Source organism: Zea mays, chromosome 9 (assembly GCF_902167145.1).
Source record: "Zea mays cultivar B73 chromosome 9, Zm-B73-REFERENCE-NAM-5.0, whole genome shotgun sequence".
Classification (NCBI taxonomy): Eukaryota; Viridiplantae; Streptophyta; class Magnoliopsida; order Poales; family Poaceae; genus Zea; species Zea mays.
Genome location: NC_050104.1, coordinates 3,414,308 through 3,426,730, shown reverse-complemented (window position 1 = coordinate 3,426,730; position 12,423 = coordinate 3,414,308). Strand labels below are relative to the sequence as shown.

Sequence of the window (12,423 nt, the reverse complement as noted above, 5' to 3'; positions counted from 1 at the left end):
TTGTAAAAACAAAACATTTTGTTTTGCTAGAGCAAGACTAAGCATCAGAAAAACCTTTTGTAAAACAGGGATTCAAGGAAGGTAATCAAATTCAAGGAAGAAATGCAGGAATTGTTTTAGCACTCAACTCCTATTACCTAATGCATCAAGCAAGTGAGAAAGATTTTAAAAGAATCAAGGAGGTGGAAAATGCACCGGGGCTTGCCTTGTTTTATTGGTGAATCAGGCACGGACCCGCAAATGTCAAAATAGAAACAGCTGCTTGCCTGATGTTCCTCAGGTGGTGGTGGTGTCCTTTCTTCTTCAACTTCAACTTCTTCTTCGTTTGCTATATGTAGCCAAGTATAATAATGAATGCTCATGTAGTGCTCATGAAGATGCAAAAACAATAGAAATTGGTTATCTAAAGTCTTGAGTACAATTTTCCTTCATGGTTCTCTGAGAACCTAGGGTTTTCGGAGTCAATATTGTATTTCAAAGGGCAGGGGGTAGGGTTTTGGGTTCTAAGTATCAGACAAGGTCCAAATCATACCAAACTCTACCCAAGGCTTCTAAATTATATATAAGGGTCATCCAAAAAGTTTGGGGATTTTTGGAATCATTATCTATTTTCTAAAAATCCAGAAACAAGGTCATAGGCTGTTTTAAATACTCTGTAATTTCTTGTTTGGATTAAAAATCCTAAAACTATTTTTATTAAATTCTATGTAAAATTAGGAATCTAGCAAAATTGGTCCTACATTTTTGGGATTTTTCTACAATTTTCTAGAATTGTTTTAGCTCTGGGAGAAAAAGAAAAAGAATGAATAGTCCTGTGCTGAAACCAGCCCAAGCTAGCCCACAACCGAAAGAAACTGCCCGCGCGCACGCCCGCGCGGCAGACTTTGCACGGTGGTCCCTGTCTTTTTGAATAATTCGAAGGAGTCCAAAGTACTATTTGAAATAGTCGCTGACATTTATCAATAAACCCGTGCACTTCCTTCCCTTTACAACTCGAAGTCCCCATCGTCGAGCGGCGGTGCGCAGAGCTCCAACGAGCCTGTATACCGGCCGACTCACGCAGTGACTAGCGCCATCCTTCGACCGAGACCAAATTCAAGGTATAATGAATGTTTCCCCCCACTTAATTTCATCAATGACTACTAGGTTTGTTCTGGCCACAGTGACCGTGGGTGTCGCGGACAGACAACCGCGTTCCCAATGATCAGTGGGTTTCTAGTTCAATTGGGTGGGTTGGTGAGTATCCAGGGTAAGCATGGGTGCTGAAACAAGAACATAAATGGCAAAATCGGACAAGAATTGAGCGGACCGCGGCGAAGTCAAGACATGCGGAGTTCTTGAGCAGCTTGGGGAAATCCGAAATTGGTGAATTCTAGGGGAGGATTCAAGGTGCGGATTGCTTCACCGGCTGCGCAGTTACCTAGCGGAGCAGGCGAAGGTGTCAATTTATAGTTCCCATTGTCGGTGGTGTCCAATTTCACGAGGTTGTGCTGGCGGCCGGAGGGAAACATGGATACTGGTGCTCGGGATGGGTGGCTTTCACCGTGGCGCTTCCTCCGGCGATCACCGGATCCCCTAACGTAACTAATCGTGACGTGGTAAAGTGTCTGGACACGCGGCGCACGGCAGTGATCGATCAACGACGGCGAGGACTCATCCCGATCCACCGATGAGCAAGGGGGTACGGCGGGCTTAGTCGCGACCGAACTCAAGCTGATCCAGGCGCCAAGATCTTTACCTGCCCACAGTTATCCACAATCCATAGCGCACGAATCCCGACAATCGACGTGAATCACAGTGCGACGGTCATCGGCGGTGAGGTTCACTGAACCTGATCCGATCGGCTACTGTACCATGAGAGTCATCTTAAGAGTGCCTGACAGATGATGTTTAGGGTAGATTATCTCTAAATTTTCTATGGCAACACATCCAAGGCCCTGCATCAAAGTTGTAAACCATTAAACCATCTTCATCTTTGTTATAGCACCCCTAGCCAAATTCTTGCTGGATCATGCTTGAATTCGAGCCCTAACTCCATGCCATTCCACTGTTAATCTGAATTTCAGATTTCAAGCAATGTGACAGTCCAACTTCAGGCTCATTTGTCTCAGAATTCTTCACGGTAGCAAGGCATGATTTCTATAGCAAAGTTATTCTCCTTCCATAGGTCTACAATATTGATGTGGTGACCTAGGGCAGAATCCCTTTTGTTTGGAAGTTACAAGGCCCCAAAGATGAACCCATTACACTGAAATTCAGACTTAGTCAAAAGAGTTCAAATGTGGCTCTTTTGCAAATAAGTCCAAAACTCAGGGTTTAGGTTGCAAATCTTCATAATTGTGAACCATATGACTTAAGACATCTTAACTTCATAGTTTTTGCACTTTAGCCCAAAAGTGCACTAATTTTGCACTTAGCCCCCTAGGGTTTAGGTTTAGGGTTTTCCAAGGTTCCAATTAGGGTTTCTTGCACTCTTAGGGTTTGGATCCCACTTGAGTTCATCCATGGAGACACTTTATGACTTTTTCAATTGGATTTTGAAGTTTCTACTTGTTTAAGCCTTGTTGGTTCTATTACACCCAATCTAGGGTTAAGTTCCCCACTCTAGGGTTCTATTTGCAAAAGGTCATATCAATACAACTTGTTTGAAATTTTGCCTAGTGAATGCACTCTAGGTGTGTCAAACATATGAAATGCCAATGCTTATGATGTTATGCTCAAGTTTTAGTGACAGTAACACCAGAGGTGTTACAAATAATATGTTAAAAAATATACATTAAAACATCACATACATGTATACCATCTCCCCCACTAGTTCCACATGTCTCCTCAACTTCTATATCTGTCTCCAAACGTGAAAGTACCTCGAGAAGCTCATCCATTACTGCTAGGGCTCTATCATTACCTACCTTGGATAAACTAGCATGATGGACTACTTTCATTGCTTTTTTAGCAACATCTTCTGTCTATATGATTTTGTTTCTCCATCCTTTCCCTTCAAATTCCTATCGTCTCTTGAAAACGGAACATCTTGCCTTGCAGAGTAGGTGTATCTTTGTAAAATGTATTCCTTCGGTATCTGTTCAATCTGAAGATGCATAAACGCGCGTAGTACATGTACACAGAATAGCCCTATAAAAACAATAACGATCATAAGAATTTTTTTATATGTTTTCAATGTATATATTTACTATTTCATACTCCATACTTGTATGTTCCCAATGTTTGCATTCACAAGTATACTTTCCTGTATCTTCATCAGCTGTCACTTTGAATTGGTGTTGTCCCCACACAATTTTATTCGATCTTGTTGTATGTTGCACTACCCAATCATTTGTACCCCCTTCTTGATCATGCATTATCTTGAATGTAGTTGCATATTTCAAAGATTCCTAGAATTTATTCATCACAGCCCTTGTGTATGCTCTTGCAACCTTATCTCAAACATATAGAGCGTGTTTGTTTCCTTTTGACCCTGTGGCATATATAATTCAAATTAGATGACACGTATATTGAGGTATAAATATACATCATAACAATTTGTCCTCACCATGATTCCCACTGCTTCTTTTGACTCTATCAACTTTCTACTGTGTAGAAGCTTCATCATTTGCTTGGCGAATTGATGAAGCGGAGTGTTTGCATCGACATGTGCACTTTTCACAAGCCTATTCATGCTTTCGCTACGCTATGTAGACAACATTAGACAACAATAATGATTCTTGAAAAATGCAGGCACCCAATCCTTACGTATTCCATACATCTTATTGAGAGTAATGTTATCGTGCAGATGGAAATCTTCAACTAGCATTGACCATGCAGTCTCAAACTCCAACTCAGTCAAAGGATGATGTATTATAGATTGGAACCTTGTCTTAAAGTCCTTTCCCTCAAACCTTGCATACAACTCGTTTAGAAAAGGCATATACCTATTTTGCACATGCCATAGACACAACCGATGTATTGTGTGTGGGAAAACCCTCTCGAGTGCTACTGGCATTGCAGGATCTTGATTTGCATTCATAGATGTCAAAATTGTATGAATCTTATTCCATGTTAGAAAGAAAATAAGATCAAATTTAAGACATATTTTATGTATATACATTTCCTTCATTATTATCATTCGTACCTATCAGCATCACTCGTGGCCCTTCGGTTCCCATGCATGTTTTGAAGGCGTTGAATACCCATTCAAATGTATCAACAGTTTCATCCCCCAATAATGCGAAAGCAAATATAGTGCAATGGAGGTGGTGATTCGAACCAACAAACATACCTAGTGGTTTTTCATATAGATTAGTCTTATGTGTTGTGTCAGATGTAACTGCATCACTAAAATCCATGTAGTCCCCTTGCTGGCTTGCATGTGACCAAAATATGCTCAAAATCTTTCCTTCTTTATCCAATTGGAAGTCAGAGAAAAATTGTGGATTATCCTTTTTGCATGATGCAAAAAAAAGATAGTAGCTTTGCCACATCATTTGCATTTCTCTCTCGTTGCTTTGCCTTTTTCCTGAAATTATTGTCAATATTTAGCATTAGGCGAAACCAACATTTTGCAAATTTCAATTCTGAATTACAATCTAAACCTATTATAAACTTACAGGTTATACATGTCATGTGCTGTTACAGGCACACTCTCAGGACCACCGTGCATTTCTGAAACATAATCCATAATACAATGTTGCGGGATTCGACTCTCCTGCATTGAACTTATGAAATCCATGTATTCAGGATTATGCGTCTTGTTGCATTGTAATTGATTCTTTTTTGTATCCTTCTTAAAAAATTCATGATTATGATCCAAGTGCAACAGATCAATACGCACTGATATAACTGTCTCTTTTGCATCATCATAAATTTTTTTTAAGTTTCATACCGGCCTTGCATTGTGTCCGCTTCGAGCTGGTATTACGTACCTTTTGGGTTTGATATTCCCCTTACTGCACTCTTTCCTTCCATCGAGCAATTCAACCATTTACAATTTTTTCGTTCCCTATACTTTTTCAATGGAAAGCCAACTTCATATGCATACCTACTATAAAATTTATATGCTTCATCCACACCACTGAATGTCATATCAACTTTAGGTACCAACCTCGGATCAATTGTAACTTCCTGTGCAAAAAATTAAAATATATATGTATGTACATATATCCATAACATGTATGTTGTATGGTGTCCTACATAATTGTACATCGTATGCATAATATAACATTTCATACCATCTAGCTGCATTCCATCGTATACAATTTAATCTACAATACTGAAAATCCAAATCAGTTATATAGTACTTACATGTCTCTGCAGAATCACTGGTGTGTCATGTTCATGCTCACCAATAGTACGCGTAGTAGTAAGTTGCTGTCCTCCTTGATTTATGGTCATCCTCGATGCCTCTAATGTGTTCTGATCATCAACCCCCGGCGCCCTCAAAGCTGCTGGTGGAGTAATTGCCCCTACGGCAGTAGTTGTTTGCATATGTGCACTTGCATCCGAGGCAAACCGGTTCGCTCCTTGTTGTTCTTCCTGCACCATTGTTACGATATCCAAGCATGGATTTGATCGATGAACTGATGTCGGCGTCGTATACTCACTGATTGACTCTTTACCCCATGGCGCCGCCATCTTCCAGATCAAATTACGCCCTTCAGCCAGGCACGCCCTAATTAATGATTCTTACTGTCTACCTTTTTTGGAAGCTTATGAATATTTCCTTTTGCCCATGCGCATATCCATTATCGTGGACGCGATAATCACTGCGAGGTTGCGTGCGTATCTGCTTCATTCTAGGATCGTGGGCACGCTGATCGTGGGCGTAACAGCCATTTATGCACGTTATACGTAGGTTTATGCTGTCGTAACGTTCTGTTTAAATCCGCTTCCACAATGCTCGGGTGACACGTCACCGGCCCATGTACAGAGTAATGGCCCACGTTTTGTTACGCATATTTTTCCTAACCTTTATACTTGCATAAATGCAGTCCACAATGCGGGCCGCCTGGCTCAGCCCATTTGGTGCGTCCGGCTCGGCTCGTCTACATAACCTGGCCGGGGCTCCCCCGCACCTATCTGAAGCCCAGGGCTTCCATTACCATCAGCCTATATATATATATGCATAAGAACATTACACCATTCAAATAAAAACATAATAAAACATGCAAAAATAGAGCTGACTACTATGGTCACGCGACGAAAAGAAACGCGGCAGTCGGAGCTATGATCGAGAAGTTATGTCACGCACGGATAACGCGCGATAGACGCGAACGACGCGCGGCAAGGCACGCAACACACGTGAACGGCGCGTGACGACGCGCGCGAAATAGCACTGCGGCATGCATACGGCGCGCGGGCCGAAACGATACGTGGCAACTAATAAATAGAAAGCATGATTAAACTAAATGGTTAATAATAAACATTTCAGTTAAGGTTATTCATGTTGGTGACGAAATATAAATGCACAAATCGAATTCCTAAATTAGATTTTAAAATTGAAACATTGTTCTATTAACCTCCGATCAAACAGGAATCTAACGCAACTTGAACGGATTGAATCGGGTTTAAAACGTAAAAGTTATCACTGTTTTAAACTAGACTAAATTCATGCGTACGGGTTAAAACGAAACAGGGACTAAATTACAAAACTGTCATCTTCTTCCTCTTCTTTTCTCCTTCCTCTCATCCATGGGAGAGGGAGGAGGAGGGGAGGGGGTTGTGCAAGGGGGGGCGAGTCGGCTGGGCCGCGTCGCGGGCACAGTCGCGCCGTTGGGGGGAGAGGGGGGGCGGCGCCGGGGAAAAGGAGGCGGAGGGGCGCCGCCGCCTAGGGAGGTGAGGGGAGGGAGAGGGAGGCCCTGCACAGACGGAAAAAACAAGAAACGATGAAACACTAGGTGCAACAATGGAGGTTTCTCACCGGGGAAGAAGACCCTCACTGGAGTCGAGGAGGAAACCATTGATTGACAGAGATTCGGAGGTCCGATCAATGAACCAGGCCGCGCCCCAGATGAAGCCCTCGATGAGACGATCGCAGAGGTATCCTCGGATTCCGCATATGATGCACGGATTGGGAGTAATTGCTCGCCGGAGCTGTCGCCGGAGTTGGAACCGCTTCCGAATTTCGGCGAGCAATTCCGGGAGCAGGGAACTGAATCTGAGAAAACAGTTTTATGCTCTGGAACGTGCTCGATGAGAAGAAGCCAGGCATATATATAGTTCGGGTTCGAACGAGATGAAAATTCGGGTCCAATTCAGATTTTACCATTTATAAAATTCAGAAAAGCCTAGAAATCCATATTTTGTGCTCAAAATATTATAAATGCTTCTAAAACTTGCAGAAAAATTCCTAGAAATGTTTTGGCACCTAATGAACTCAAAAAACATAATTATAGTTTCTAAAAACATTTTTAAGTACCTCAAATAAATAGATTTTGGTTTCCAGAAAATAGAAAAATACTCCGAAAAATATGAAAATCTAATGAGAGCTTCTATAGGATATACTAACATGTTTCAAACACATTTTGCACTTATAAACACCATGAAATGACATGAATGCAACAACCAAAGCGCCTCTAGGGCTTATTCCACTAGGTTTACGCCAATATAAAACAAAATAATTATCCATTTTTAGGAAAAAGAGAAAGAAAGCAAAGAAATGAGAGAGTAACACCTGAATTTGGTGTGTATTAGGAAAGAAATTTTATACCCCCAAATTTAGGGTGTTACAAGTCCATAGGTCATGAATGGGAAGCGGACAGACGCCCACGCTGTGACTTGGTGCCAGGCGTGGTTAATGCGCCCAGTCATTTATGGCGGGTTAGTCCGAGGCTGGGCGTGGGATCCACTCTAGTGGTTCTCTTCCGACACGCTCGGCCTCCCTTGACAGGTTCCACCACACCCGACCCTAGGCTTGGTGCCGCTGGGTTCGACCGGGATCGGGTCCTTTAAGGGTTGATGTATCTGCCTCTTCTCACTAGCTAACAGGCCCTAGAAATCAGGGACTCTTTCCTTAGCATGCTCACTAATCGGTGGGTCCTAGGGACCGAGGATCATTTCCCTGACAGCTCTCATCTAGCAGGGTTGCATACTTGTTCTACAAAGTGGCGAGGTTCAACAAGTGAAGGACACACCCATCACATATAGTCTCGTCGGACATCACATATAGAATGATTGGCTCACTAAATGATTGACTCTTGGTGTGAATGCTCTCCACACCAATATTATTAGATTCAGGCGGTGCTATATGTCCATGCGTATTCGTTGTCAGCTGATTCGAGCACTTTATTTCTCCACAACAATGACCACCGGTAAGATACACACCCTATGATCTAATAATATCGTGGCTTTGTTTAACCTTACTAGTGTATAAGCTATGCTTACACTAGTATTTATGTTCATATATATTGGTTAATCTAACTAGTATACGAGCTATGCTTATACTAGAATATATATGATATTGTCATGATTTATGTTCTGGTTTTAATCTAAATTTTTTAATTTGGAACAGATAAAGTATATATAATGTATAATACATATATGTATAAATAATCGAAATATTATTTTGCTAAAATAAAGAGGCATGGACGCCAGGCGGCCCAACCGTATCCGGCTTCAGTGGCCCAGCAACCCTTACGTAATTCTTCTTGCAAGTGGAGGATAAGGACATCATCACTCATTTTCAAGTCACCCAATAGTAAAAAAGGTGGCATGTGGCACAGGGAGACAGCATAAATAAATTAGAGAAAGTGGCGTCATTCCAATGACACTTTTTGTTTGCTTGCTAAAAGGTAGCTACACCGACGCCGCGATCTCATCGTGACTCTTCTAAATGGCAATTTTATTTTTGTCTTTTATTTATTTGGAAATCAGTTTAAGTAAATTTGCATTTTCAGTTTATTGCGATGACGGTTCTATGGTTAGATTGTCGATTCTTTTTTTATGCGTTAATTTTATTGAGTTAGTTCAGATCTGTTCTGTTCTAATGAAACGTATACTATCTGCCAGTAGATCTGAGTTTTTTTGTTTTATACTGTATTGTCAATTTAATCTTAGGCCCTACCAATTTTTTCTATACTTATTTTATTTTTTTTCTTGGAAAAATATGAATCCCTTGTAAAAATAGAGTTCTTAAACTAGTTCTAAAATATATCTAACTGAGTTATGATATATTTTTTTTTTGCCTTTTCTCACTACGACGCTGCCGTCATAGTATCTTCAACCCAAATGGCTACAGATAAACAGGTCTCCTCATCCTTACTGTCATGCATCGGGAGAAGACTAATTGAGTTTTGTGAAACACTCTTGGTGTGAATGCTCTCCACTTCCACGGCGGGTAGTCTTCAACAATTCGAGTCAGGCGGTGCTATATGTCCATGCGTATTCGCTGTCAGCTGATCCGAGCACTTTATTTCTCCACAACAATGACCACCGGTAAGATACACACCCTATGATCTAATAATATCGTGGCTTTGTTTAACCTTACTAGTGTATAAGCTATGCTTACACTAGTATTTATGTTCATATATATATTGGTTAATCTAACTAGCTAGTATACGAGCTATGCTTATACTAGAATATATATGATATTGTCATGATTTATGTTCTGGTTTTAATCTAAATTTTTTAATTTGGAACAGATAAAGTATATATAATGTATAATACATATATGTATAAATAATCGAAATATTATTTTGCTAAAATAAAGAGGCATGGACGCCAGGCGGCCCAACCGTATCCGGCTTCAGTGGCCCAGCAACCCTTACGTAATTCTTCTTGCAAGTGGAGGATAAGGACATCATCACTCATTTTCAAGTCACCCAATCTGATAATACCCCTTCCTGGAAGGTCCAATGTATGTATGTTCCACGTGCTAGCACCCTTTGCCGAAATCTGCGTTGTGTGAGACATATGAATTAAGAGCTAGATCCATTATTGACACATGCATGCATGCTCTCAAATGCACAGATGCTCCATACCTCTCTCGAATCATAGCCTGACATATGTGCTATAATAATATGGAAAATTAATTATTAATATGTCTCTCTGTTCATATATGGCATGCAGCTGATGATTCACGTGCAATACATAGCGCGTTGTGCAGACGAACATGGCAAATTAAATTTGTCTATAAATTTAGCCATCGTCCACACAGCTTAAGATTGTAAAATTGTTGTGCTAGCTTAGCTTGTATGTGCTGAGCTTTGGCTCCCCCCGGCGCACCGCTGAAGCCTCGACTCGCAGGCAGCCATGCCGATGAGAATCGAGCGTGATCTCCACATGGCCACAGGGAACGGAGAAACTAGCTACACAAAAAATTCTAGGATTCAAGTAAGTAATTATTACTCTCTCAGCGTTATTTGTTTCCAGCACGCATGCAGCTGCATGCTTCTTCTGTTGCATATATAATGTTTCTGTTGGATGCATGCATGGCAACAGGAGAAAGCTATGTTTCAGATGAAGTCGGTCCTTGAGGAGGCCACTAGAGCAGTATGCACAGCTCTCCTCCCACAAACCATGGTTGTGGCCGACTTAGGCTGCTCATCCGGGCCTAACACACTGCGCTTCGTCACTGAGGTGACTAGAATCATAGCTCACCATTGCAAGCTGGAGCACAACCGACGACATGACCACCCGCCGCAGCTTCAGTTCTTTCTGAATGACCTGCCCGGTAACGACTTCAACAATCTCTTCCAGCTCATCGAGCAGTTCAATAAGTCATCGACGACACACAAGGGAGATGCAGCAACTGAGGCACTACAGCCTCCTTGCTATATCTCCGGATTGCCGGGCTCCTACTACACTAGGATCTTCCCTAGCGAAAGCGTTCATCTTTTCCACTCTCTGTTCTGCCTTCAGTGGCGCTCTCAGGTATGCATTCCCACAACCGTACCGCAAGAGATATGCAGTTCACCACTCACAAGTCTTACCTGTCAGAGCTTGTCTGTTGCTTGTCCGATCCATGCTTTTGAGTGTTTTAATTTGAAACAAACCTATATATAGTTGCTCTTTGTTTGACCGTCTTTTTTTTCTCTCTCTATGTATACATATACAGGCACCAGAGCAATTGAAGGGCACCCAAAAATCATGCCTAGATATCTACATCACAAAGACTATGTCACCATCGATGGTGAAGTTGTTTCAACATCAGTTTCAGAAGGACTTCTCCCTCTTCCTCAGGCTACGCTATGAGGAACTCGTGTCTGGTGGCCAAATGGTTCTAACATTTATTGGAAGGAAGCATGAGGATGTGTTCGCTGGAGAGTCCAACCATCTTTACGGATTGCTTGCGCAGTCACTGAAATCCCTAGTTGATGAGGTAAACTAAATATAGATTATTGTTGCTTTAATCATTCTACTAGCCATTAGGTAATGACTTTAATTTGTAGTAAACAATTGGACCTGCAGGGTGTTGTGGAGAAAGAAAAACTTGAGTCATTCTATCTTCCGATCTACTCACCGTCGGTTGGTGAAGTGGAGGCGATAGTGAAGCAACTTGGGTTGTTCAACATGAATCATGTTAAAGTATTTGAGATAAATTGGGATCCCTACGATGACTCAGAAGGTGATGATGTGCATAACAGTATTGAGAGCGGTGAAAATGTTGCTAAGTGCCTACGCGCAGTTATGGAGCCGCTGGTCGCAAGCCAATTTGGAGAACGCATACTCGACAAGTTATTCAAAGAGTACGCTCGCCGTGTTGCCAAACACCTTGAGACTGAGAAAACCAAGCATGCTGTTCTTGTCCTATCCATCGAGAAAGCAATAATTCATGTGTGAAGTGTCTTGTTTCTCACTATATATCTTTCCATTATTATCACATGGTAATATATGTTTGTTTTGAATGTGCACGTTTGTGTCACTAGCTGGTGTATTGAATGTCATGGTGTTTTTGTTGTTTTCTTTGTCGCTTCTCCTATATTTTAGATGCCTGAATTTTAAGGTGATTTCAGGCAACACTCCTGTACAAGGAATTAATACAAATAAATTGCTCCTTTTATGATCGATCCATTCGTTTGTTTTTGTATCATAATATATCAAGCCATGTAGAACACATGTTTCTGTTGGATGGAAATATAACAAAGCTATGTTTTAGATTAAGCCAGTTCTTGAGGAGGCCAGTAGAGAAGTATATATAGCTCTCCTTCCTGAAACCATGGTCGTGGCCAACTTTGGCACACCCGATTTTGAAAACAAATACAAATGCATCTCATATGTACGCCAGGATCAAATTACACGCATATGATGACTTTAGTGCATCTAGAAACCAATTTCATAAACTAAAAAAAATAAACAAAAGAAACTAAATGAAGACAACGACGACTATCCACGCTGGTTGACTAGAGCATCGAAGGCCTAGAACTCTTTAAAATATTCATAGTAGTCATCTTGTTGCTGACCTTGTTCTAAGCAGCGAATTTAGCAATAATA

At 41.3% G+C, this 12,423-nt stretch overlaps 1 protein-coding gene across 1 annotated transcript; it reads left to right on the top strand.

Annotated features, from left to right (window-relative positions):
* The first annotated feature begins 9,949 nt into the window (after positions 1-9,949).
* On the top strand, positions 9,950-11,991 carry LOC100500707 (anthranilic acid methyltransferase 1). Its single transcript, NM_001196309.2, has 4 exons — positions 9,950-10,323; positions 10,432-10,863; positions 11,048-11,311; positions 11,401-11,991. Exons 1-4 carry the CDS (start codon positions 10,243-10,245, stop codon positions 11,770-11,772), a joined length of 1,149 nt encoding a protein of 382 aa, NP_001183238.1. The 5' UTR covers positions 9,950-10,242; the 3' UTR covers positions 11,773-11,991.
* Positions 11,992-12,423: the final 432 nt, after the last annotated feature.